Here is a 25,326-nt window from a genome sequence, read left to right on the forward strand (position 1 = left end):
TCAGCTCATCTCTGAGGTGAAACAGCTGTTTTATAATCAATAAATGATGCATGATCATTGATATCTGTGTTAACAGCTCCACATGTTATCACCGATGTTCATTTGATACCAACCAGACTAACTTGCATAATGAATGTATTTGGTGCTGATGTGTAGGACATGCACTGAACACTGCTGTGGTCTCCCATTGGTGTGACATCATGTACGCTCCTCCACCTGCAGCACAGGTGGAGGAGCGTACATGCAAAACAGGCCAAACCTCCACATCACTGCTGGTGTAGGAGCAGACGTTAACACAGGAAGCAAAGAGCCGCCAGCTACTCAGCAGTTCAACTGTCAAGAGCACAACATGGAGAACGTCTGCCTTCAAAATAAAAGCTGCACATTTAGAAACACGTTGGTTTAAGCACTAAAGCACAACGTCTCCTCTGAAGGTGAAGGTTCTCTCCTGTCTGCAGACCCTGTGTGACTCTGGGTCAGAGCTACTGAAGTGCAACAGCTGAAAGACGTCCTTGAAGCTTGTTTCATGGTTCTGCTTCCACACAAACATGCTGACGTGTGAAACCATCACAGGCCTGAGCAGCTTATGGCCCACTGTGCAGAGATATGTAGCGCTTGCTGTGAAATATAAGCTTCAAATTTTCAAACTGTTGTCAAACTACTTCACCATGTTTAATGTTTAAAAACATGAATACATCCAAAAATATTAAAAGAAGAAAGCCTCACATTTGCACTGGCCTCATCACCATGACAATGAATTAGGATCAGCCAATCAGCACGCTGACTGCTGCAATCATCTCACATGCTGTAACCTTGCTCTTCTACACAGCTGGCTGAACCACCAATCACAGCACAGGAAGGCAGGCCGAGTGTGACGCTGTCAGCTGGTGACAGTAAACAGCTACAACATCACAGACGACGGCCTGCAAAGCTGTCAGCAGGTATTAGCACACGCTGTCTTTCTGTGACGGCGAGTACAGACGCAGTCAGCTGCTCAGCCTTCAGTACAGGAGGTCAGGATCTATGAGCTGCAAGACATCAGCAGTTCTCAGCAAACACACCAGCCTTAGACTGTGAGGGCACACGCTGTAGTGTGGGCTCTACAGAGTCGCGATTCAACAAACTGGCTAATGCTGGGAACATGTAAACACTAATAACATCCATGTTAGCGTGTGCAGGGCATGATGATGGTGGAACAGCATTAGCATCCAGTAAACACAGAGTAGCAAAGCTGGCTGTTCTCCTGGCTCCTGCAGGAAAACCACTCTCAGGCTGCAGCGTTATTAGCATGCTCAGAGATGCTAACAGTTAGCACCTGAGCGTCAGCAGAAGCACAATCAAAGACAACTTTCATTAGTTCACAAAGCCAATATTTGTGCCTGTACTGCTGGGAAACTACAGCACATGTGGCTTTTTCCATGCTGAAGGAAACATTTTAAGATCCGAGGCAACAAAATCTGTGTGAATGTATCAACAACATCGTGGTAAGACTGGAAAACAGGGTCATTACTGACGGGCAGTTGTGCTAATTAGTGCCATCTGGTTCTCTATAGTCAGTTACAAACCACGTTTCATGGTTTCTGAAGCTGATAAGACGAAATGATGAATTGTAACTGTAAGATAGTTTTTATAAACTCGTATTGATGCTTTTGTTTTAAAATCCTCGAAAACTGACAAAAAATACAAGATTTCAATGTCAGATATGTGTGCACGTCTCAAACTGAGTCACTGACTCTTCTCAGTTATTATCAAAGGCCTACAAGCAGAAAACAGTCCTACAGTTGAATAATGAATCCTACAGTCTACAGTCCTGCTCTGGGCTCAAGGTCAGTCTCTTACTTTGGGAAACAGTTTTGTTCCTGTGGTGTCGTCATGTCAGTGAGAGCGAATGCCACGATAGTCACCGAGTCCTGGATGTGAGGACGGGCAGAGGAGGGCAGCCAAAGCGGTTTGTTTCAGACAGGTGATGAACTGTAGATAAAAGGTGGACGGACTTTTGAGGTGGAGCGCCTTACACCTGCATCCTCTCTGACGGGTGATGGGGTGACTCCTCGTGTGGAAAGGCAGCATTGCTCACCTCTGACTTTATTAAACACTTACGGTTTCACAGGGATCCAGTTTTAAATCAGGCTGTACTGTGATAATATTCACATACCCTCCTACTACTATTATTATTTGTCTGGTGTAAAGCAGCAACACTGAGGCAGCAGCACTTCCCTCACAAACTCTCTGTTTGCACTAAGAACGAGATAAACACGGATCATCAGAACTGTGTGATGCAAACGCTGTCTGAGGTGGAGGAAGTCGTGCATGTAAACCATGTAACAAATGATGTCATTATGATTATCATACCAAACCTTTCATAGCGCACTAACACGGAGGTGACATCACAGCTGAAGGAGTAGAAGCAGCCGTGGAGACATTGGATGGCCTCATTTATGGGCGTGTTACTGTCACACACTGTGTGTGTGTGTGTGTGTGTGTGTGTGGGCGTGTGTTACTGTCACAGCTCCACATGTTAGCAGCACAGACACATGAGCACCGAGCGTGTTTATGACCAAACACATTTCAGAGGCGGGGCCTGTTTGAAAGCCACGCCATCAGGCTCAGCGCCACGAAGCTGCTGATGGCACAGCGAGGCAGCCGTGAATGTAGTTAGGGAGCACTTAGGAAAAAGTGCTTGTGTGAATGTGCTTTGAGTGCTCAGATGAGTAGAAAAGCGCGATGTCCAGTGTCTGTATACAGCCAACACGGAGCTGTCAGGCAAACAAAACTATAATAGTTTACCATGAACACTATTTAGAAACCCAGCAGGCTGCTTTGTAACTGTAATGCTGTTTATAACATTGATGATCAAACCACTCCTTCATCTTTCAGTGAGAAACAGTGAAGTCAGCAGGGCTGCAGTGAGGGACGCACACAGACGCAGCTGTGTGCCCACAGTTTGCAGCAGATGACAACAAATGAATGCAGCGACGCTCCAAAGCCTCTCTGAAATGTGAACACTGACCCAAAATCCCAGTTTGAATCCAGATATCATCTGGACTCACAGGCCTGCAGGGTTACAGTGCCACTGCTGGGCCTCCGTCAGTGGTAAATGTGGGATGACAGGCGTGCAATTACCAACAGGCTGGAATGTTCTGGAGTGGGCTCTGTCTACATAGCAGATGTTTGGCTGAACAACACATCACAGCAATAACCAGGCTGTGTCTACACTATGCACAGGTGTGTGTGTGTGCTGGGCTAACCTGGGATTCATCATCAGCCGTCTGAAGAAGTAGGTCCAGGTGATGTAGTCCATGGCGTCCTGCTTGGATGAGATGGTTCCTGCAGCAATCTCAGCATTCAGATGATCAGAGAGCACGCCGAGGAGGCTGAGGATACGACACGACACATCAGCTGGTTGACTTATCACTGTAGGCCTTTCTAAACAGCAGCATGCTGGCAGAGGGTAACGATGGTGCTGTAAAACCAGCACCTAAAAGCATGTAAATACAATTTTGCATCACTTGCAGTGGTTTCCAGGACAGCGGTGACCACATGTTGCAGCAGAGATTTGCACACAAACTACTGCAGCCCGACACTGAACAGGAAACAAACCCTGGGCTCTGATCCATGGATGCCCCACCAGTGTCATCACGGTGGCTCTACAGTGACAGTGCAGTCCAAAGACTGCAGTCACACTACAAAGAACATGAATCATATCTGATACCAAGCCTGTTGCTGATGTTAGAGATAAACTGTCTGCTTTGTTTACATACTACCTGTGCTAACACGTGAATGCTATTGCTAACAGGGAGGAGACTATAATGACAGTGTATAAGGTCACCAGTTTATCTTTATTAACGACACTGCTGATGTTGCATTCATGCGTGATTACAGTGAACATGAGCTGATAGTAACGACTTCATTCAACATGTCTGTGTAAAACAAACCTCTGCATTTGGACAGTGAAAGCATCTTTTTTTCTGTTTCCTCTGAAAGATTCCCAGAGTCTTTCTAGCTTCCTGTCAGATTTCCCACTCTGACCAGAACGCACACATGTCACAAAGTATGACCGCTGTCCAAAAACTGCATTTAAAAAACGTGCTCCCTCTGTTCACTGCAACAACTGTAGTGGCTCCAGTCTGCAGCACGTCCACTTTGATATAAAACATTTCAGGGACACTGAAAAAATGAGCTGTTTTCTTGAAATATTACTCACATTAATTACACTGAACCCAACACACCATCATATAAATACTCAACAAAAACCAGCGAGACAAAATGTGCGATCTCTTTTATCGTGTAGGTGCTATTAGCGTCCTCGGAGAGTGATTTAACGCCCTGGCACCTCGCCGCTGCTGTTATCTCTAATGTTTACGTTTATGATAAACATCAATCTAAGACTTGAAGAGAGCTGCGAGGCCCTCAGAGCACCTGTGGGTCTGACAAAGGAGAAGAAATCACTGTAAAACACACAAACACACACACACAGTGTAAAACACACACACAGTATAAAACACACACACAGTATAAAACACACACACAGTATAAAACACACACACACAGTGTAAAACACACACACAGTATAAAACACTGAGGAACTACGACTGCAGGTGTGTTGTGTGAACAGAAAGCATCATGTAAAGACTGAAAGTATCTCGTCCCACTTAGACGCTGTCAGTGCTGCAGGACAGACTGATCCGAAGGGGAAACAGCAGCATCCTGTTTGTACTGACAGCATGCTTTCACATAAGGCCTGATATGTATCACAGTACTTTAACCTTGGTGTGAACAGTTACGGGTCATAAAGATTTAAATACATTAGACATCCACAGATGGGCCCAGTCTTTGACACTAACAGATGACTATGGCAGGAATCCTGATGATGAAGATTGTGCTGTTACCTGGACTCTACAGGAAACGGCTCGTACAGAAACTTCTTGTAGAAATCCTTCTTTATGTCGTGGACAAGGATCACTGCTTTGCCCTGGTCATCAAACTGAGGACGGCCTGCTCGCCCCATCATCTGCAGCACGTCTACACACACACACAGTTACACACAACCTTTAGAGCAGAACGTTTACGATCTGTTAATGCAGTTTGTTCTGAGCGTCAGTGACAGCTATATGAGAGAGCTTCTTAATGCGGAGTTTAACGTCACACAGACTGGAGGAAGCACACTTCCTGTTCCACAGAGACCACACCCAGGCTGTCACTGAGCTGTACCTGTGATGGGGTAGTCCACATAGCGCCTGGATTTGCCATCGTAGTACTCGGTTCCCTTGACGACAACCAGGTGAGCGGGGAAGTTCACTCCCCAGGCCAGAGTGCTGGTAGCAATCAGAACCTGGTGACATTTTAGAAATGAGTTACAACCAAACAGGACGTGAGATATAGACACAGCAGCTGAGGAGTGACAGAGTCTAACTGTGCACAGGATTAATGTAGCAGCATTCATCCTCTGTAGCACTAACAGACCTGTGTGTGGAGCAGACAGAACAACAGGAAGTGAGGACAGGCAGACGGAGAGAGACAGCTGGGGTTTTGCCCAATTACAGAAATTCCAGGAAAAGGAAAAGCTTTGGAATGTGCTTGAAAGAGCCTGGAAAACTATTCCTGAAGACCACTAAAGGAAATGACAGGAAGGCTTTCCTAAGATAGTTCAGGCTGTGATGAAGAATAAGGAGGTCATACCGAACACAGACTGTAACGCTGTGAAACATGTCACTATCTCTACTTTCAAGATTAGGCTTCGACCTTTCCTTTTTGCTAAAGCATATAGTTAGGGCTGGACCAGGTGACCCTGAATCCTCCCTTAGTTATGCTGCAATAGACATAGGCTGCCGGGGATTCCCATGATGCACTGGGTGTTTCTTCTTCACTCACTATGTGTTAACAGACCTCTCTGCATTGAATCATATCTGTTATTAACCTCTGTCTCTCTTCCACAGCATGTCTTTATCCTGTCTTCCTTCTCTCACCCCAACCACAGCAGATGGCCCCGCCCCTCCCTGAGCCTGGTGCTGCTGGAGGTTTCTTCCTGTTAAAAGGGAGTTTTTCCTTCCCACTGTCGCCAAAGAGCTGCTCATAGGGGGTCATATGACTGTTGGGTTTTTCTCTGTATCTATGAAGCGCCTTGAGGCGACTGTTGTTGTGATTTGGCGCCATATAAATAAAATTGAATTGAATTTTGCCACACATGCTGCATTTCTATGTACACTACATTGGTGCAGTAGGTTCGAGTTTGTCTGCCTTCACATGCACAGTGGGGTCAGCAGATGCAGATGCTGACCCCTCTGTGGCAGGGTGTGGTTTGTGGCTCAGCTGCAGGGGAAGGGTGGAGCAGTGGGTTCAGGGGGCGGTGCCAGGGGAGCCACAGCTGTCATCCATCACACCAACCGTGTCGTCCTCATTTCAGTAGCTGCCTTAGGAGAGAGCTGTGTGGTGTGTGAGCAGGAGAGTGCAGCTGGAAACATGTGCGTACATGAGAACGCCAAAGAGCCATGTGAACAACACTGTAAAGCACTTTTTGCTTTTGTTTGTCCGTCCTTATCAGCCACTTCTTCCTCACTAAACTGCAGTTCTATTAGCTGCATGAACGCACAGGAAGGGCAGGGGAGGGGCCGGTTGCATTAAGAGATTTGATTGGTCATTCCAGTGTCAGTTATGCAAATGAATGAACAGGCTGCTGTCAGTGCTGCTAGGACCGTAGCCTGTATATTTATGGAGACACTAACCCATCAGCCTACATGTGCATCAGCTGTGCCAGATTAGCAGCCCAGCAGCGGGGTGAGGGAATACCTGAATCTTACAGTTGACAAACAGCTCCTCTACAGTCTTTCTGTCTCTCTCATGGAGGCCTGCATGATGCATGCCGATCCCAAAGGCCAGTGTCAGCTTCAGGTTGGAATCTCGAACTGTGCCAATGATGTCCTCTATCTGCAAACAAACCAGAGCACAGACAGTGATTAGTACGAAAAACAAATCTCACCGAGGAGTAACGAGCTCTCTAGTCCCAGGGCTTCGTTACGATAAACTTTGCTTCTAATGTGGTCTGTCGTGTTCATTTATTCAAAATTATGCTGTTACACTGGGCGCGTCGTGTGGACTTTTGCCATCCTCATGTACATATATAACATATTTAAACTGGACATCAACCCAATCCTGACTCACAAATCTCATATTGACTGATATGGAAAAAACTAGGTTGGTGATTTGATCCTAGACTCCTCTAGTCTGCATGCCAAATATCTTTTGACAAAATACTAACCGCATGGTGCTCTCCGATGCATCCATCAGAGTGTGAATGTGTGTATATATACACATATATATATCTACATATCTACACATATATATATATACATATACACATATATATATATACACACACACACACACACATATGTACAGTGGGGCAACAAAGTATTTAGTCAGCCACCGATTGTGCAAGTTCCCCCACCTAAAATGATGACAGAGGTCAGTAATTTGCACCAGAGGTACACTTCAACTGTGAGAGACAGAATGTGAAAAAATAAATCCATGAATCCACATGGTAGGATTTGTAAAGAATTTATTGGTAAATCAGGGTGGAAAATAAGTATTTGGTCAATAACAAAAATACAACTCAATACTTTGTAACATAACCTTTGTTGGCAATAACAGAGGTCAAACGTTTACTATAGGTCTTTACCAGGTTTGCACACACAGTAGCTGGTATTTTGGCCCATTCCTCCATGCAGATCTTCTCGAGAGCAGTGATGTTTTGGGGCTGTCGCCGAGCAACACGGACTTTCAACTCCCGCCACAGATTTTCTATGGGGTTGAGGTCTGGAGACTGGCTAGGCCACTCCAGGACTTTCAAATGCTTCTTACGGAGCCACTCCTTTGTTGCCCGGGCGGTGTGTTTTGGATCATTGTCATGTTGGAAGACCCAGCCTCGTTTCATCTTCAAAGTTCTCACTGATGGAAGGAGGTTTTGGCTCAAAATCTCACGATACATGGCCCCATTCATTCTGTCCTTAACACGGATCAGTCGTCCTGTCCCCTTGGCAGAAAAACAGCCCCATAGCATGATGTTTCCACCCCCATGCTTCACAGTAGGTATGGTGTTCTTGGGATGCAACTCAGTATTCTTCTTCCTCCAAACACGACGAGTTGAGTTTATACCAAAAAGTTCTACTTTGGTTTCATCTGACCACATGACATTCTCCCAATCCTCTGCTGTATCATCCATGTGCTCTCTGGCAAACTTCAGACGGGCCTGGACATGCACTGGCTTCAGCAGCGGAACACGTCTGGCACTGCGGGATTTGATTCCCTGCCGTTGTAGTGTGTTACTGATGGTGACCTTTGTTACTTTGGTCCCAGCTCTCTGCAGGTCATTCCCCAGGTCCCCCCGTGTGGTTCTGGGATCTTTGCTCACCGTTCTCATGATCATTCTGACCCCACGGGATGAGATCTTGCGTGGAGCCCCAGATCGAGGGAGATTATCAGTGGTCTTGTATGTCTTCCATTTTCTGATGATTGCTCCCACAGTTGATTTTTTCACACCATACAATATGGCAGCAGTGATCAGTGAGATGCTTGGCTACAAGTTGAACAGCCACAAGGGGCAGTACCCTCCATGGAGAAGGAGGCTAGAGGGCAAGATCAAAGTAGCACGGAGGGAGGTTAGCCAACTAACGGAGTTGCAGAAAGGTGCGACAAAGAAGGTGCATAAGAAATACAGCAAGCTGTCCATACCTGAGGCCTTGGAAACTGCCAAGCAAAGACTCACAGCCTTGGCCAGCCGCTTGAGGAGGTACACCAGAGAGATAGAAGGCAGGAGAATAAACCAGCTGTTCTCCACAGAACCAGCAAAGGTGTACTCTCAGTGGCAAGGGAACAATAAGAGAACAGCACCACCAAGGCTGGAGACGGAGCAATACTGGAAGAGCATATGGGAGAAGGATGCAACCCATAACGGCAATGCTCAGTGGCTAGAGGATCTGAGGGCAGACCACAGCGACCTCCCTGAACAGGGTCCAGTAACCATCACAGTGGCAGATATCCAAGAAAGGGTCTCCAGTATGAAGAGTTGGACAGCACCAGGGCCCGACATGGTTCACGCCTACTGGCTGAAGAAGCTAACTGCACTCCACGAGCGTCTGGCAGCACAAATGAACCAGCTGCTAGTTAACGAGAGACACCCGGAATGGCTAACTGAAGGCCGGACGGTCCTGATCCCCAAGGACCCCAAGAAGGGACCGGTCCCCTCCAACTACCGACCAATAACCTGCCTCAGTACTACATGGAAGCTCCTGTCAGGCATCATATCGGCTAAGATGAACAGGCACATGGGTCAATACATGAGCGGGACACAGAAAGGAATTGGCAAGAATACCAGAGGCGCAAAACACCAGCTACTGGTAGACAGAACAATCAGTTTGACTGCAAGACCAGACTGACCAACCTGTGCACTGCCTGGATTGATTACAAGAAGGCCTATGACTCAATGCCCCACAGCTGGATACTGGAATGCCTAGAATTGTACAAGATCAATGGGACCCTAAGAGCCTTCATCAGGAACTCAATGGGGATGTGGCGTACAACACTAGAGGCCAACTCCAAGCCCATAGCACAAGTCACCATCAAGTGCGGGATCTACCAAGGAGATGCTCTGTCCCCACTGCTGTTCTGCATAGGCCTGAACCCCCTCAGTGAGATCATTAACAAGACTGGCTACGGATACCAACTACGGAACGGAGCAGTTGTCAGCCACCTCCTGTACATGGATGACATCAAGCTGTATGCCAAGAGTGAACGAGACATCGATTCACTGATCCACACTACCAGGCTATACAGCAATGACATTGGAATGTCGTTCGGACTGGAGAAGTGTAGTCGGATGGTAACAAAGAGAGGGAAGGTAGTCAGAACTGAGGGGATTGAACTACCAGAAGGCAACATTGCAGACATAGAGGACAGTTACAAGTACTTGGGGATCCCGCAGGCGAATGGGAACCATCAGAATCAGAATCAGAATCAGAATACTTTATTGATCCCTGGGGGAAATTATTTATAACCATGAAGAGGCCGCTAGAAAAGCTGCAACCACCAAGTACCTGCAGAGGGTCAGGCAAGTCCTGAGGAGTCAGCTGAATGGTAAGAACAAGATCCGGGCCATCAACACGTACGCCCTGCCCGTGATCAGGTACCCTGCTGGGGTAATAGGCTGGCCAAAGGAGGAGATAGAAGCCACTGACATAAAGACAAGAAAGCTCCTTACCATGCATGGAGGGTTTCACCCCAAGTCCAGCACCCTGAGGCTGTACGCTAAGCGGAAGGAAGGGGGCCGGGGACTGGTGAGTGTCAGCACCACAGTCCAGGATGAGACAACGAACATCCAAGAATACATTGGGAAGATGGCCCCAACTGACCGAGTGCTCAGTGAATACCTCAGGCAGCAGAAACCCAAGAAAGAGGAGGGAGACGAGGAACCATCATGGAAGGACAGGCCCCTGCACGGTATGTACCACCGGCAGATAGAGGAGGTGGCTGATATCCAGAAATCCTACCAGTGGCTGGACAAAGCTGGACTGAAAGACAGCACAGAAGCACTAATCATGGCAGCACAAGAACAAGCTCTGAGCACAAGATCCATAGAGTCTGGGGTCTATCACACCAGGCAAGACCCCAGGTGCAGGCTGTGTAAAGATGCCCCAGAGACAATCCAGCACATAACAGCAGGGTGCAAGATGCTAGCAGGCAAGGCATACATGGAACGCCATAACCAAGTGGCCGGCATAGTGTACAGGAACATCTGTGCCGAGTATAACCTGGAAGTCCCGAGGTCAAAATGGGAGATGCCCCCAAGGGTGGTGGAGAATGACCGAGCTAAGATCCTGTGGGACTTCCAGATACAGACGGACAAAATGGTGGTGGCTAACCAACCGGACATAGTGGACAAACAGAAGAAGACGGCCGTAGTGATCGATGTAGCGGTTCCGAATGACAGCAATATCAGGAAGAAGGAACACGAGAAGCTGGAGAAATACCAAGGGCTCAGAGAAGAGCTCGAGAGGATGTGGAGGGTGAAGGTAACGGTGGTCCCCGTGGTAATCGGAGCACTAGGTGCGGTGACTCCCAAGCTAGGCGAGTGGCTCCAGCAGATCCCGGGAACAACATCGGAGATCTCTGTCCAGAAGAGCGCAGTCCTGGGAACAGCTAAGATACTGCGCAGGACCCTCAAGCTCCCAGGCCTCTGGTAGAGGACCCGAGCTTGAAGGATAAACCGCCCGCAGGGGCGTGCTGGGTGTTTTTATATATATATACATATATATATATACATATACACATATATATATATATATATATACACATATATATACATATACATATATATATACATATACATATATATATACATATACGTATATATATATATATATATATATACATACATACATATGTATATATATGTATATACTAGGGGTGCAACGATATTTGTATCGATATTGAACCGTTCGATACAGTGATTTCGGTTCGGTACGCATATGTATCGAACAATACAAAATTTGTAATTTATTTTATCAACTTTCCTTCTGACGATGCTGTCTGTGTTGAGCGCTCAGTGAATCTGCGTTCGACTACTCCGCCTAGGGTCGACAGTGCAGCCTAGGCGGAGTAGTCGAACGCAGATTCACTGAGCGCTCAACACAGACAGCATAGTCAGGAGGAAGAGCACAGGGCAAGCTAGCGAGACAGAAGTTAAGCTCTCCTTGCAACATGGACCTCCCCCACCCTCATTCAGATCTGGCGTTTGGAATTATTTTGGTTTTCATGTGACGTATGACCCTGAAGGTAAGCGAGTCATGGACTAAAGTAAAACAGTATGTTGGATGTGCCATGCAATGCTCAATTACATGGGTGGGAACTAGTGTGTTAGCGCAGTTAGCTCGTTAACGTGTTGGCCGTCTAGCCCCATGTACGGGGCGATCGGCGGTAGCTCGTTAACGGAGATTTGCCGTGTTGTGGCTTTAAGGTCATTTCAACGAGATTAACCTGAAAGCACTAGTGGGAACACAACGAATATGACTGCACATTTACACCGACATCATCCTAGTGCAAAGACAAGTGGAAGCAGACAAAAAAAAGCAAACATGCTACTAACTGCTGCTGAGAATATAGCCCAGAAGAAGCGGATAGTATAGCTTTTATTTTGGAAAGAGCCATTTCTCTGTAATAAACTCTCTTTTCCAAAGATGAGTGATTCCTCAATCAGATACAGGGCTCGCAAAATCGCTAGCCCGACGTCCCGGAGCTAGCGATTTTTTCAGTCGGGCTACCAAAATCTATCTCTTCCCTGCCCGTCGGGCTATTGTAGGAAGGAAAAATATATGTCAATGCTTTTGCATTCTTTCAGAAATGTAGCTGGGTAATTATGTCATTGGCATCGGTGAGCCACTGTCAATATGTGACATATTGAAATCGCGTTTGAATTTGCGCTTGTTTTTTTGCTTTCACTTTGCAATCGTGCGAACTGTGTATAGAGAGCGACAGCACTGATCTGTGAGTGATGATAATTTGTGCACCAATTCCTCTGACATCGTCTTATTAATCGTTAGCTTACTATGCAAACATGACAAGTGAAATCTCCCGCAGCTTAAACATGTGAGAGGTTGATCGCAGAGAATCGCTGAGCTTATGTGAGTGAGCGTGTAAAAGCATTTCAGTTCTGCTGAGCCAAATAAGACAGGTCAGGGTGAAGAAGTGACAGCCAAAGAAAAGCTTACCACAAAACGGAGAAGTTATGACAAATCAGACTATAAGGCAAAAAGAAAGTGCAGCTTTATGGTTTCATGGACAAAAGAATTTCTGTGGCTGCGATATGACGAGCTAAATAACCAGGGCTGCACATAAGTGGTCCGCAGGTGCGCATTCGCTGTCAAAATAAAAAACACGCACAAGGGTTAGGGTTAAATTTAAAAACTGTACTTTTGAGTTAAAATATATATTTATAATTTTAATAAATGACAAATTAAAAAGGCATGAACATTTTTTTGTATCGAAATATATATATATATATATATATATATATATATATATATATATATAAATATATATATATATATATATATATATTTATATATATATATATATATATATATATATATACATGTATACATATATATATATATATAGAGAGAGAGAGAGAGAGAGATATATATGAGATAATATGTCATTATTCTGAGAAGTGTCTGTGTAGCAGTAAAATGAAACGATGCACATAAGAACCAATTCCAACCCAGCTTTGGGAGAAAGAAAGATGACGTTGAATAAAAACAGTGATTCAAATTACATTTTAAATTTCAAATACACTAACTGAAGTGAAACAGTGGGTATGAGATAATAACGCTCAGGCTGTAGAAATCAAATGGAAGAGAAACATCAGGCCCTGAGAGCAGCAGCAGAGGGAATAAAGAGCTGTCAGGCCAGAGATGGGATTTGTCGTGGCGGTGACCCCCGGCGAGCGTTAAGCAGCCATCACTAGAAGCCTGTCAGTCAAACAGCAGGAAGCTGAGCTGTTACACAGGCCGGTGCAGGGAAGCAGCAGGCAGCGGCATATATCAGTGGAACACACACACACTGAGGCAGGAGGGCTATACACACAGAAATCTGCCTATGGTATAAGACACTGCATATTTACTGAGTCTGCAGGGCCCAGGAAAGCAGATCTATGACTTCGACATCTATAATTTAGGTTAGATTAGTAATGTTAATCCAGATAAATAAACAGGTAACAGAAAGGTGAGGACTGGCACAGTGCTCAGCTCATTACATGTTCTCAGTGTCCATGAAGGGAGGCCTAACTTAAATACATTCACTGTGAACATCATTAATAAAGAATCCAAATCTATGAATTAATCATATATTTGGCATCAGAAGGGAGGGTGAACGCCGCCCCCGCAGTGAAACACGGCTGTGGGAGTATCCTGCTGTGGGACCAGTGTCTCTAGAAGTGACAGTGATGTTGTGATGGAAGGACAGAAGGACACATAACATTTAGAAATAAAGCTCAGCAGCAGTCAGCAGTAGAACTGGGTGGTTTTCCACAATCACCCAGCGCCTGGCCTGGGAACGCCTGGGTGTTCCCAGGCCAGCTGCAGGAGGCGGGAGAGGGAGGCCTGGGCTTCTCTGATTGGGCTGCTGCCCCCACGACCCAGCCCCGGATAAACAGAAGTGTGTGTGTGTGTGTGTCTGTGTGTGTGTGTGTGTGTGTCTGTGTGTGTCTGTGTGTGTGTCTGTGTGTGTGTTTGTGTGTGTGTGTAATATATATACACTACTTATTCTTGTTTTTATTTTGTTGTACTAATGTAAGGTGACCTTGAGGGACTTTAAAACGTTTGAATATTATTATGACATATGAGCACAGCGTGCATGAAAGAGCTGCTGTGTGTCAGCAAACCTCTCTCTCATCCTGGTGCAGCCACTGTTTGGGGTTGTCCTCTGTAGCCAGGTAGGCGATGAGGTCCAGGGCGGTCAGGCGAGTTTGCCTTCGTGATGACACAAAAATGAGCACAGGCTTGGCTGGAGAGTGAGCGCGTATCGCTGTGGAGAGTCCAAAACAGTAGTTAGTTTCAATATTGCACATGGTCAAGGAGTATTACCAAACAATGCTGCATGAAAAGCCAGCAACATCTCACGTGCACATGTGCTAACGTGCAAAAACAGTGTGTACAAAGCTGCACCTTGGAAGGTGGGCTTGTTCATGCTGGCCATGCGGGGGCAGTAGTGCTGTCCTGGAAAACCGTGGATGTGAACTTCAAGTGGGACCGGGCGCACAGACGGACGGAAGTTAAACAAACCCACCTGTTAGACCAAAGACGAGAAGAAGAGAGATTTAATGTGCGCAGCTGGCAACAGGAGGCCCGTCTGTCTGCAATGTGAACACTCTGTCACTGTCATGCAGGCACAGAGCTGCTCTCTGTGTTTACTGTGTGATAAGGTGCTATGGCCAAAGTGAACTTACTGTGTGATAGCATGTTGAAAGTGTGTGTGGCATTTTTTGCAGTGTTATTATATTGAGGGCTGCAGCATGTGTGCAGATGTCTTAAAAGCCTGGATAATGGATTAGCAGCTCAGTCCCAACAGCAGCCAAGCAGCCAGATTTATGGACAACACAAAGACAGCACGTCTCCTCTACAGCTCTGAAGGCAGAGCAAAGGAAAGCTCCAGTGTTTGACTCTGATGGTGCAAAGTGTAACTCACATCTACACACACTACAAAGACTGGCTGATATAAAGGTTTGTTAAACTGCTGCAAGCTCCTTTTAGTCTCTAATGTTCATGACATACCACAAAATCAAAGTACTGGATGGACTACGCACAAACATGGAGGCTGCTGATGAAGCTCATCATTGAGCAGCAGCTGCAGGGCACGAGCAGTGCACAGGTACAGCTTCAACACCAAACTGAGCATGATGAGGACTTTGTCCTTTGTTTGAACTGGGACAGTTTCCACCCCTAGCAGAGTAACTATTACCCTGAGTTACTATTACCCTGAGTTACTATTACCATGAATAACTATTACCCTGGGTGGAGCCAATGCCACATGTGTGTCTTTGTCTGCCTGTGTGACATAAACAGTCATTAAAAGACAAAACATGAGTGGGAAAAATAAGAAAACTAAACACTTCATTATGATGTGAAAACAAGAAGAATCTGAATTCTAATCTATGATAGATGATCAAATATTAACTAGTGAACACAGATTTAGTCCTACGACCCTGGACGCAGTTGGCTCAGGACGAGAGCACAACGAGCCTTGTATGCATGTTAAGAGCTGAGAATGTGACATCAGTGTTACAGTAAAATGTTTCCTCTCCATCACTCTGATGCTCAATCTTGTTATTATGTATCATATATGTCACACTGATACAATGATACAGACATGAAAACAGAGAATGGATATTTATGGTTTCTGCCTGAACAACAAAGAGCAAGCAGACGGGCATCCAAAACTATACGTGAACTGACACACGTAGGCACGCTCACACACACACATGCACGCTCACACACATGCGCACAAACACGCGCACACACACACACACGTGCGCGCACATGCGCGCTCGCTAACACACACACGCACACACGTGCGCTAACGCACACACACACGCGCTCTAACACGCGCACACACACACACACATGCAGACACACGCACACACACACACGTGCGCGCACATGCGCGCTCGCTAACACACACACGCACACACACACACGTGCGCTAACGCACACACACACACACGCTCTAACACGCGCACACACACACACACATGCAGACACACGCACACACACACACGTGCGCTAACACGCGCACGCACGCACACACACGTGCGCACAAACACGCGCACACACACACACATGCATGCAGACACACACACACACGCGCACATGCGCGCTCGCTAACACACACACGCACACACACACACGTGCGCTAACACACACACACACGCGCTCTAACACGCGCACACACACACACATGCATGCAGACACATGCACACACACACACGTGCGCTAACACGCGCACGCACGCACACACACGCGCGCTCACAAAGACAGACACTGTTTTACGATACAAAATATTTGACTGACTTTAGCTGGTAAGCCTGTATATAAAGGATGGCAGTGTGTGATGTAGGGGTGGGCGGTATAAACGGTATACGTTAGAAACAATATAAATTTGGCCACCGGTAAAGATTCTGTTTTTTTGCAAATTTGCATTATAATATTTATTTTCGTTTTGCCTGCAGTATATAAAAATTGGTGTATCTCAAAAATAAAACTATGAAGACACTCAAAATAAATTTCCCCCGGTTGGAAACTATTTTGTGCAACTTTTTTGTACTTACAGTTTTGAGGGATAAGCCTCTTAAATTTCTCTAACTAGAAATATATGTTAAAAAAACAAAAACGATCTTCAATTTTTTTGTAGTTTATTGCACTTTTTTGCAATTTATGTAATTACTATGCACTTAATGCAGACATATTATTAAAATTTGGACTATAATGGTTGTATTGATGTATAACAACTTGAAATGCTCCCACAAATGGCTCCACAGCATGTAAGAATATAAAGATAAGCTCTGGTGGACTTGGTGCTATGGTAGGTCTTAAAGGGTTAATGACTAACCTGGTATTGTGGATGGATTATCTCAGTTGTTCTCCTGACTGAAGTTTGGTCCGTGTACAGCATCCTGCCATGCGATTGCATTTGTCTCTAACCATCAGGAACCCTCATGTTAACTTTTATAAGTGTAAAAGTGTTAGTGTTCGTCCTCCAGCTTCACTGTGTTTATGTTAGGCTAACGTAGCTGTTTTGCTAGAGATCACTGCTGTTTAGTTTTCTGTCTTCATTTATGTTGGAAGTGATAGCAGAGCTGTACGTTTGAATTTTTTCAGAAATCTCTCAGTCAGAACATGCTATATCATGCTTAGGTGGAAACTAGCGAGCTAACTTCCTGCTAACTTCTAACTCTGTTAAATTTAATAGATTCTGTTTTCATGGATGCATGGATGTTAAACTTCATAGTTACACCTGGTAAAGCAGCAACGCTGATCATTTTATTAAAGATGAAAGAATTTAGACAGTTTTTAACTCTCAGTGTTCGTTTGACTTTGGGACCTGAGGGGGACGGAGTTTAGGACCCAGATTCCTCCGCGAGGCTCCTGACAGCAGCAGTAATGCTCCAACGATCCATCAGGCGGTGCGGCTTCATAGCTTAGCAAAGTCGCACTAAAACATTTTTGACAGATGTTTGAGCGCCGTGTAGCACATAAAATCGGTTCGAGGTCAGTGAGCACAACCAGAATTCATACATAAGGAGCACCGGATTATAAGGCGCACTGTCGATATTTGAGAACATGATAGGATTTTAAGTGCGCCTTATAGTGTGTACAATGCGTTATACAGAAGAAAAGAATATATCATGATATATCGTTAGCGCACATGTTTCAGATTATTCCGCGATGTGGATTTTAGGCCATATCGCCCAGCCCTAGTGTGATGTAATGCAGGTGCCGACCTGTCCGATGCCCAACCAGTCAGCCAGGTCTCGAGCGTTGGCCAGAGCCGTGGACAGCCCAACTACTCGAACACTCTTGGAAGTGTGAGACGAGATGAAGTTGGTCCTGGACACAATGACCTCGAGGACTGGACCTCTGTCCTCACCTGGAAACAGACACAGTGCTAACGCTAACACAGCTAACAGGGAGTCCTGTTTCAGGGCCTTCACATGTTTATATTTAGGACATCATGGGCTACATGGAGCAAAAGCGTTTTTGAGCCGTGGTGAAGAACATACAGGTAGGACCTGCTCCACACCAGCGGGCCCAGGTGTGCTGTAGACTCTTACCCAGCAGGTGGATCTCATCGATAATGAGAATCGCTACTTTCTGGACGTAGCTTCGATTCTGCCAACTCCTGCTGACTCCATCCCACTTTTCGGGCGTGGTGACGATCAGGTCAGCTTTTGCTATGGCTCTCATGTCTGGAGTCACGTCCCCGGTCAGCTCCACCACGCTTCACAAGCACAAGAAGAAACTGTTTGTTGGTGTCATATGAACAGCATTTACAGTGTGTCTGCAGGAGTAACTCGATTATGTTTAAGGCCTAATTGATACCAGTTTAAAAACCATGTCATCATTAGCTAGTTTCATGTGTTTAAGGCCTCTTTACATGCAGAGTTTCTCTGTTCTTACTTTTTTCCAAGTTTCTCTTCAATCCTGACCTTCCAGTCCTCAATGCGCTCCCTCACCAGGGCCTTCAAAGGGGCAATATACACGACCTAAACACAGAACACAGGCAAACAATAACTCGATCAAGCTCGGCTAGTTTCCCTACACTGACTGCTCTGCTGGAGCATCTCAGCTGCCTTTGCCGTGTGTTTAAACCACCTGTGCTGACTGCTGCTGGGATCCAGGGGTCACAGGGTAAGGAAGGGTGTGGATCCTGTTGACTACATGAGTGAAACGACCACAGTAAGGCGATCCACAGAGAGCGTTTACACTCATCATTAGGGTTTCTTTCTCCAGGGCTGAAATACATTTTTATCAAACGGCCAAAAATAACAGTAACATGCAGACCGTTGACAGACTCATTGCCTTTTATAAAGAATAAATCTGTGTATGTGTGCTGTGCATCCATTCATTCACAGTCAGTGACAACAGCAGGTGGACTGCAAAGCAAACAGTTAACCAGACTAAGTGGACGTGGCATCATTCACACCACCAAAGCCCCAGAGCTGATGTTGAAGTAACAGTGGATTCCTTATAAGCAGTGCAGCTCGGTGCGTTGCTGAGGAACCTCCAGGAGCCACAGCTGACTCTGTTAGCGTTGTCCTGTGGGTACACTAACCACCATCGAACTAAAGAGCAAAATTCTTCATGACGACTTCCTCTAAATTTGCTAATACAAGTCAAAGTTATGGACGTAACGAGAGTCGTGTAGAACAAAGCTACAGACACCAGAACTATGTTCACATTCCTCAGAGTAGCTACCAGATTACTGGTAATGGCTTTTCCCACTTTGAGCCCTGTTCCTCCTCTTGATGAGGTCATCGCCTGAAACTAAAATCAGAGGAAACTCTTGAATGAATCTCGTTTTAAACACACGATGTGATCATTACGGTACAGCCAGCATGTGACCGCGTGTTGTTGCAATAAAATGGACTAGCCCGCTGCGTCACTGTTTACCAGTTAGCCCACTATAGTGAGGCTAACACTTCCAGCTGTGCAGACTATGACCATCACACAGTTGCTTATAATGGAGCAGACGTTCACTTCAATTCAGTTTTGACTCTCAAACAAGTGCAAGAATTATGAAAACAAAACCAGAGAGCTCAAAGTTCTGCAACGGTGTGCTTGTTTTCACCTTCCAGCACATCCTTTTCCTTTAATTGATCTATTCCTAAAATCCCCAATGTCCAAACCCACAGTTCATATATACTTATGTAGTCATCTGAATTTACATCATGTCTCGATGAAATGCAGTGTTAGGGCCTGCACAGCTTTGATGGAACGATGCTACGATGACTGTAAAAGCAAAGAGCTGATGCTGTACACGGCACTGCGGAGGGTTCTCTGTTCCTTACATGCCTACAGAGGGACTCGGGGACGCTACCTTGGAGGACGGATACTTGTTGAAGACCCGGAACATGGCCATCTCTGCTGCGATGGTTTTTCCAGAGCCCGTCGGCGCTCCCAGCAACACGTTGGTGTCGGTGTGGTACAGTGTGTGGAAGATTTGGGTCTGGATGGGGTTGAAGTGAGTGAACTTGTAAAGGCTCTCGTACTCTCGGTTACCCAGAGCAGTCACTGGCAACGGCTGGAGGTCTAGTAGCTCTGAGAGTGAAGAAGTCATGCAAAGGATCATGGGACAAGGGTCACAAGACAACAGAGTTTAAAGGTGGCTACATGATACAATGATTATTAGAAACAACAGAAACCAATGTGAGACTTTTGCATCCAAACTGTGATGCTGATCAGAGTGTAACGTGACCTGGCCCCAGTGTGCAGGCTTGTCCCCAGCAGCTGATGTTGGGCAGTTTACTTTTTCAAACCTTATCGTGATGATCAGTGCGCTCTGGTTCCAGTAAGAGACAGAGCACTCAGAGCTTTTCTGTCCAAAGCTCCAGCTGTGGCTGAAGTGGACACACGGCTCTGCAGCTCTGCTTATTATGGCCTTGACTGGTTTGTCTAATAATGGGAAGGTCAGCTGACCAGTCAGTGTCCTTATTTGGACAAACTACACTTATAGCCTTCTAGGCTGTATCTGACATAACCAGTGTGGCTCAAGAAGTAGAGTCCAGTAATCTGAAGGTCAGCGCTTCGACCCTAACAACACCAAAGTGCTGCAGACAGATCCGTGGGTGTAAATGCAAAAATCAATCAATAAATATGTGAACAAAATCAGTGAATACAGCTTCTACTAAAAGGGCTGTAAGTACAGGTCCACCTTCTTCACAGAGCTCAGAGTAACATCATGAAGGCCTGTGGGGGCACTGTGTGTCTGAGTGTGTACCAGTGTGTGGGGGGTGTCGCTCTGGTAAGATCAGGTCCTGGAAGTTGATAATGCAGACAGCTTCAGCACCGAGCCATCGGTCAGAGACGGCCCTGATGTAGTACTGTGAGGGCAACGGCTCAAAGATGGGAATGGTGAACACGATGTGCTGAGGCTCTCCTGACACCACCTGAGGAGAACAGACGCGTCATTCTCTGTGCTTTGTGTTCATCTGAGCTGAGACTCATACAGCAGACCTGTTTCTTCTGCAGCAGGAAGTACTCAGAGTGGTAGATGTGATCATTCATGGCATCTTCCACCCACAACCACCAGGGCTCACCCACTGATCCATGGACCTGAACCACACAAAGAACAGCGTTGAATTACAGTCTTTTCAGGGAACCAACACTTATTTTAGTTCCCTGATTAACCCAGGTTCGCCCTGCAAGGCCCAGAGAAACTGCACAAATCCCAAGAGCTACAAAAGCCACTGAGTGCAGCTCGTTTGAAAGCCTTTAATCTCTCTCTCTTTTGCAAAAGATGTTTTTGTTTTTTATGTTTGAAAAATGGCATCTGTCTGCACGTCCGTCTGTCTACATGCATCACTGGCCACATCTGTGCATTCTTGAAACATGTGTAGGTGTCATGTAGAAGTCTAACAACAACTGCCATAGTTTGAAACGAAGAAGCAGAAAATTAGTATAAACATTCATTTATCACTGAATTGAAGTTTTGGAAACAGCACAGAAAGAGAATTCAGGTTTTTAACCCCCCCATGAATGTCTGGTACTACTACCACTTAGACCAGGGGTGGGCAACTCCAGGCCTCGAGGGCCAGGGTCCTGCAGGTTTTAGACCTCCCCCTGGGTCAGCACACCTGAATCACACGATTAGTTGATCTCTGGAGAACTTCAGAACATGTTGAGGAGGCCATTAAATCAGCTGACACGTGTAAACCTGCAGCACACGGGCCCTCGAGGCCTGGAGCTGGACACCCCGACCTGTGCCAGAGGGAAACCCAGGATGTCTTACACGTCGTTACACATCGTTACACATCATACGCTCTGTGTGTCCCTGTAAAGTCACATGAAACTTTCTTTGGCAAAGATGAACATGGATCCTGTAACAGATGGCGAGGACCCACAGAGCCCCATCTCACCATCATGGAGTCAGTCCAATAAGCAGAAGCACTGTGCCCCCCCCTTGCTAGAGTCCCGAGGTGACCTGGAGCTGGGTTCTGTTCATGCCCACCTGTGAGCGTGTACACAGCACTCGGGGGAATCACTTGAATTTGGGGACATGACAAACATTTGAATGCCCCGTGCTGATGTTACAACCTAACTCACCAAACCAGCAGGCAGTTTGCCACAAACAGCCAACGCTGCTTGGAGAATGATGTCATCCTGTATCATAATGAGTCAGCGTGGTGCGTTTCCTGGCCGCCACCAGGGAAGTGGCTCATGTGTCGGTGCATGTGTCGCGGCTCTGCAGCAGGATCACGGTTAAGCCAGCTGGTATTCCATTACCACTCTCCCATGATTGCAGCATGCATTGCTAATCGGACATAAACATTCATCTTCGTATTCAGCCCTGCAACGAGCTTTCTGTGCGTGACAAACTTTGGACTAAGCTTCACATGATCCCTGCTGCCCACTAAGGTGGGACAGGCTGGCTCTCAGGGACAGATGGAGATTCCCTGGCTGGGAGAACAAGGTAGGTGGGGTGCTCTTGTTTGGGCCAGTGTGGAAATATGAATGTCTGTGAGTAGTTTTGGTGCCCGAGCACAGGAGGAGAACGAACATATGGACAGCCCAGCTCTCTCTGGACTCCTCATTCTTCTGTGCTCAGTAGGAGGGAGCGTCCATCGGCCTTAATGTCCGCACGTCTCTGAGCAAACTGCCCCGATGCATGCATCAGTATGTGACACCATAATGTGTTTAAAAGCATAATTAAAGGGGTGGATGATATGTTCACAGCAGAAGCCACGATGTAAACTGAGGAGGGGGAACTTTGGGAGAGGGCTGGAGCCTTTGTTATTCCAGAGCGTCCCGTGGTGAGAGGCGCTGTGTGGGGACGAGTCCCTGATTGTTCAGAACAGCCAGGCTGCTTTCAGTCTCTGGGTCTTAGAAGCGGCGCTGCCCGCAGACAAGCTCAGAGGGGAGGAGCCTTTGCTGCTGCAGCTCCTAACATGTGACACCGGCGCCTCCTCTGGCTGGTCACCTCCTGTTGATTTCATTTTTGTTGTTTTCTGTCTTTTTCATTTGAATCTGTCTTGATGTCTTTACTCTGCTGTGCAGCACGTTGGTCCATTGTGGTTGTTTTAAAGTCCCTTACAAATAAGGTTGCTATGGTAATGGGCGGCTGGGCTCAGGCTTACAGACAGGGCGATGAGCTCGGAGTAGAGCGCCTGCATGCGGTTCGGGGATGTTTCATTGGCACGTCCCTTTGGAGGTTTTCTGGGTAGGACTAACTGGGCGGTGACCCAGGACATGTCATCTGGCCTGGGGACACTGTGGGATCCCCCAGGAGGAACTGGAAAGTGGGGAGAGGGCGTCTTTCCTCATGTGGTGCATTTTCCATTGTTACACCTCTCTGACCTGTCTTCCCCATGTGATGTTTGTGTCATGCATGTGTGGTCGGAGGGTAACTTCCCTCGGGATGAATAAAGTATGATCAATCAATCAATCTGGAATGTCCTGCTTAGCGTTCTGTTCCTTTGGGTCACCTGAGGCGATGGATGAAAGGACGGACGGAGGCTTGAACTGTAAATATGTCACAGCAGATCAAAGGTTGGTCTAACCCTGACATCTGCCCCTCACACTCAGGTCAGCTGTAAAACATTTGACCGTCTCTGGAAAATGCTGCACGGCGAACCATCCTGACTCAAGGATACGTAATCTGTCTGTACCTGGTCATTCCAGCGAAAATCAGGCGTGACGATGAGACGAACACGCAGCACGGTGCGTGTGATTGGCTGGATGGTGGCCTCCATTGAGATCGAGGGGATCTGGTGGACACACTGTTTGACCGTTAACCCGATGTTGACGTGGTGCAGCATGTGACCTGGAAAAAGTACACCTGGCATTAAGGTGTTTATTAAAACCAGTGTGCGTGAACTTTCTGTTTATCAGCAAAAGCTAATACTTAAATATTAGCACTAGTCTGAGCTTCTTCCACTCAAAACACTTTTCTCTTCTTTAAAGCTGCAGTTAACAAAAACAGTATGATCCCGTCAGGACAGACACACGGCTGCACCCTCAGCACGGCTGATTTACTGTGGTTTCAATAAACAAGGCAAAGTTGAACAAAGTGCGGTGATGCCAGTGTTGCACAGCAGTGCTGTGAAAGGCCTCTGCAGCACAGAAACACTGGGCTGCACTCACCAATGTCATCCTTCCTCATCTCCTTCAGTTTGTCCACAGTCAGCTTCTTCTCCTCCAAGCGGTTCAGCACGACGGGGCTCAGGTTGGGGAACTGCCGGAGGGGGTGGGCAGAGTCCCACAGCCGCTTGTCGATCACCTTGCACAGGGTGAGCAGTCGACGGGTCATAAGCGGCCAGCGCTTCCTCAAAGCGATCTCAAACAAGGCCCTCACGATCCGAGCGGCGTTCTGTGGGCGACAGCGGGAAAAACATCAGCCAGAGGTTCCACACTACACGGAGCAGCTGGTGGGCACATCGCTCAGCATCGTTCACCACGTGTGACGAAGAGCAGACGTGCAGCACCCAGAGGTCACATGGTAGTGTTGCTCGCTGTGATTTAGTCAGCTGATAATGTCATGTGACCATGTGGTACAGGACATGCAGTGTGGTGGGCCTGTGTTTAAGAGCAGGTGGACACAGGAAGGCCTGCACCTTCCTGTCAACAGTCAAACTACTGATTTAATAACAAATATTATAATAAATGTTTTTGTCTTTTCAGTTCTGAATTGAAAAGGTCGTTTTAATAAACACTGGGATCATATGTACCGACACGTATGCAGGTGTTGTTCTCGAGCAGAGTGGCACGTGCACGCTCTTTGTAGTTTCACAGCCCCGTCGACTCGTGCAGTCAAACCTCCACCCCAGCACCACTCATGAGTGTTTTACACAGTTTGCTCACTGACCAGGGGGGACAAGTCAAAGTCACATGATCAGTGCTCAGCTGTCCATCGCATGTCAACAGGAAATGAGCTACTGTAGTTTTAGAGCGAGGCTTGTGTGCAGTCATCAGCACCAACATCCTCTGATGTCATTCTAATCATCAGCACCTCGGCCTGCAGCACCTCGGCCTGCAGCACCTCGCCCTGCAGCACCTCGCCCTGCAG

At 46.7% G+C, this 25,326-nt stretch overlaps 1 protein-coding gene across 4 annotated transcripts in view; it reads right to left on the reverse strand.

Annotated features, from left to right (window-relative positions):
- ascc3 (activating signal cointegrator 1 complex subunit 3) overlaps nt 1–25,326 on the reverse strand; it is a 148,503-nt gene that overhangs the window by 17,209 nt on the left and 105,968 nt on the right. For all 4 annotated transcript variants that reach the window (XM_026185176.2, XM_026185174.2, XM_026185177.2 and 1 more), the window contains 14 exons: nt 24,405–24,630; nt 23,930–24,084; nt 21,279–21,377; nt 21,043–21,211; nt 20,143–20,363; nt 18,723–18,808; nt 18,377–18,543; nt 18,047–18,192; nt 14,715–14,835; nt 14,432–14,574; nt 6,787–6,924; nt 5,212–5,332; nt 4,890–5,022; nt 3,249–3,374 (listed from right to left, as the gene is read on the reverse strand). In XM_026185176.2, coding sequence (XP_026040961.1) covers nt 3,249–3,374; nt 4,890–5,022; nt 5,212–5,332; nt 6,787–6,924; nt 14,432–14,574; nt 14,715–14,835; nt 18,047–18,192; nt 18,377–18,543; nt 18,723–18,808; nt 20,143–20,363; nt 21,043–21,211; nt 21,279–21,377; nt 23,930–24,084; nt 24,405–24,630 — 2,051 coding nt within the window. The remainder of the gene's footprint in view (nt 1–3,248; nt 3,375–4,889; nt 5,023–5,211; nt 5,333–6,786; nt 6,925–14,431; nt 14,575–14,714; nt 14,836–18,046; nt 18,193–18,376; nt 18,544–18,722; nt 18,809–20,142; nt 20,364–21,042; nt 21,212–21,278; nt 21,378–23,929; nt 24,085–24,404; nt 24,631–25,326) is intronic.

This window comes from Astatotilapia calliptera, chromosome 11, assembly GCF_964374335.1.
Source record: "Astatotilapia calliptera chromosome 11, fAstCal68.1, whole genome shotgun sequence".
Classification (NCBI taxonomy): domain Eukaryota; kingdom Metazoa; phylum Chordata; class Actinopteri; order Cichliformes; family Cichlidae; genus Astatotilapia; species Astatotilapia calliptera.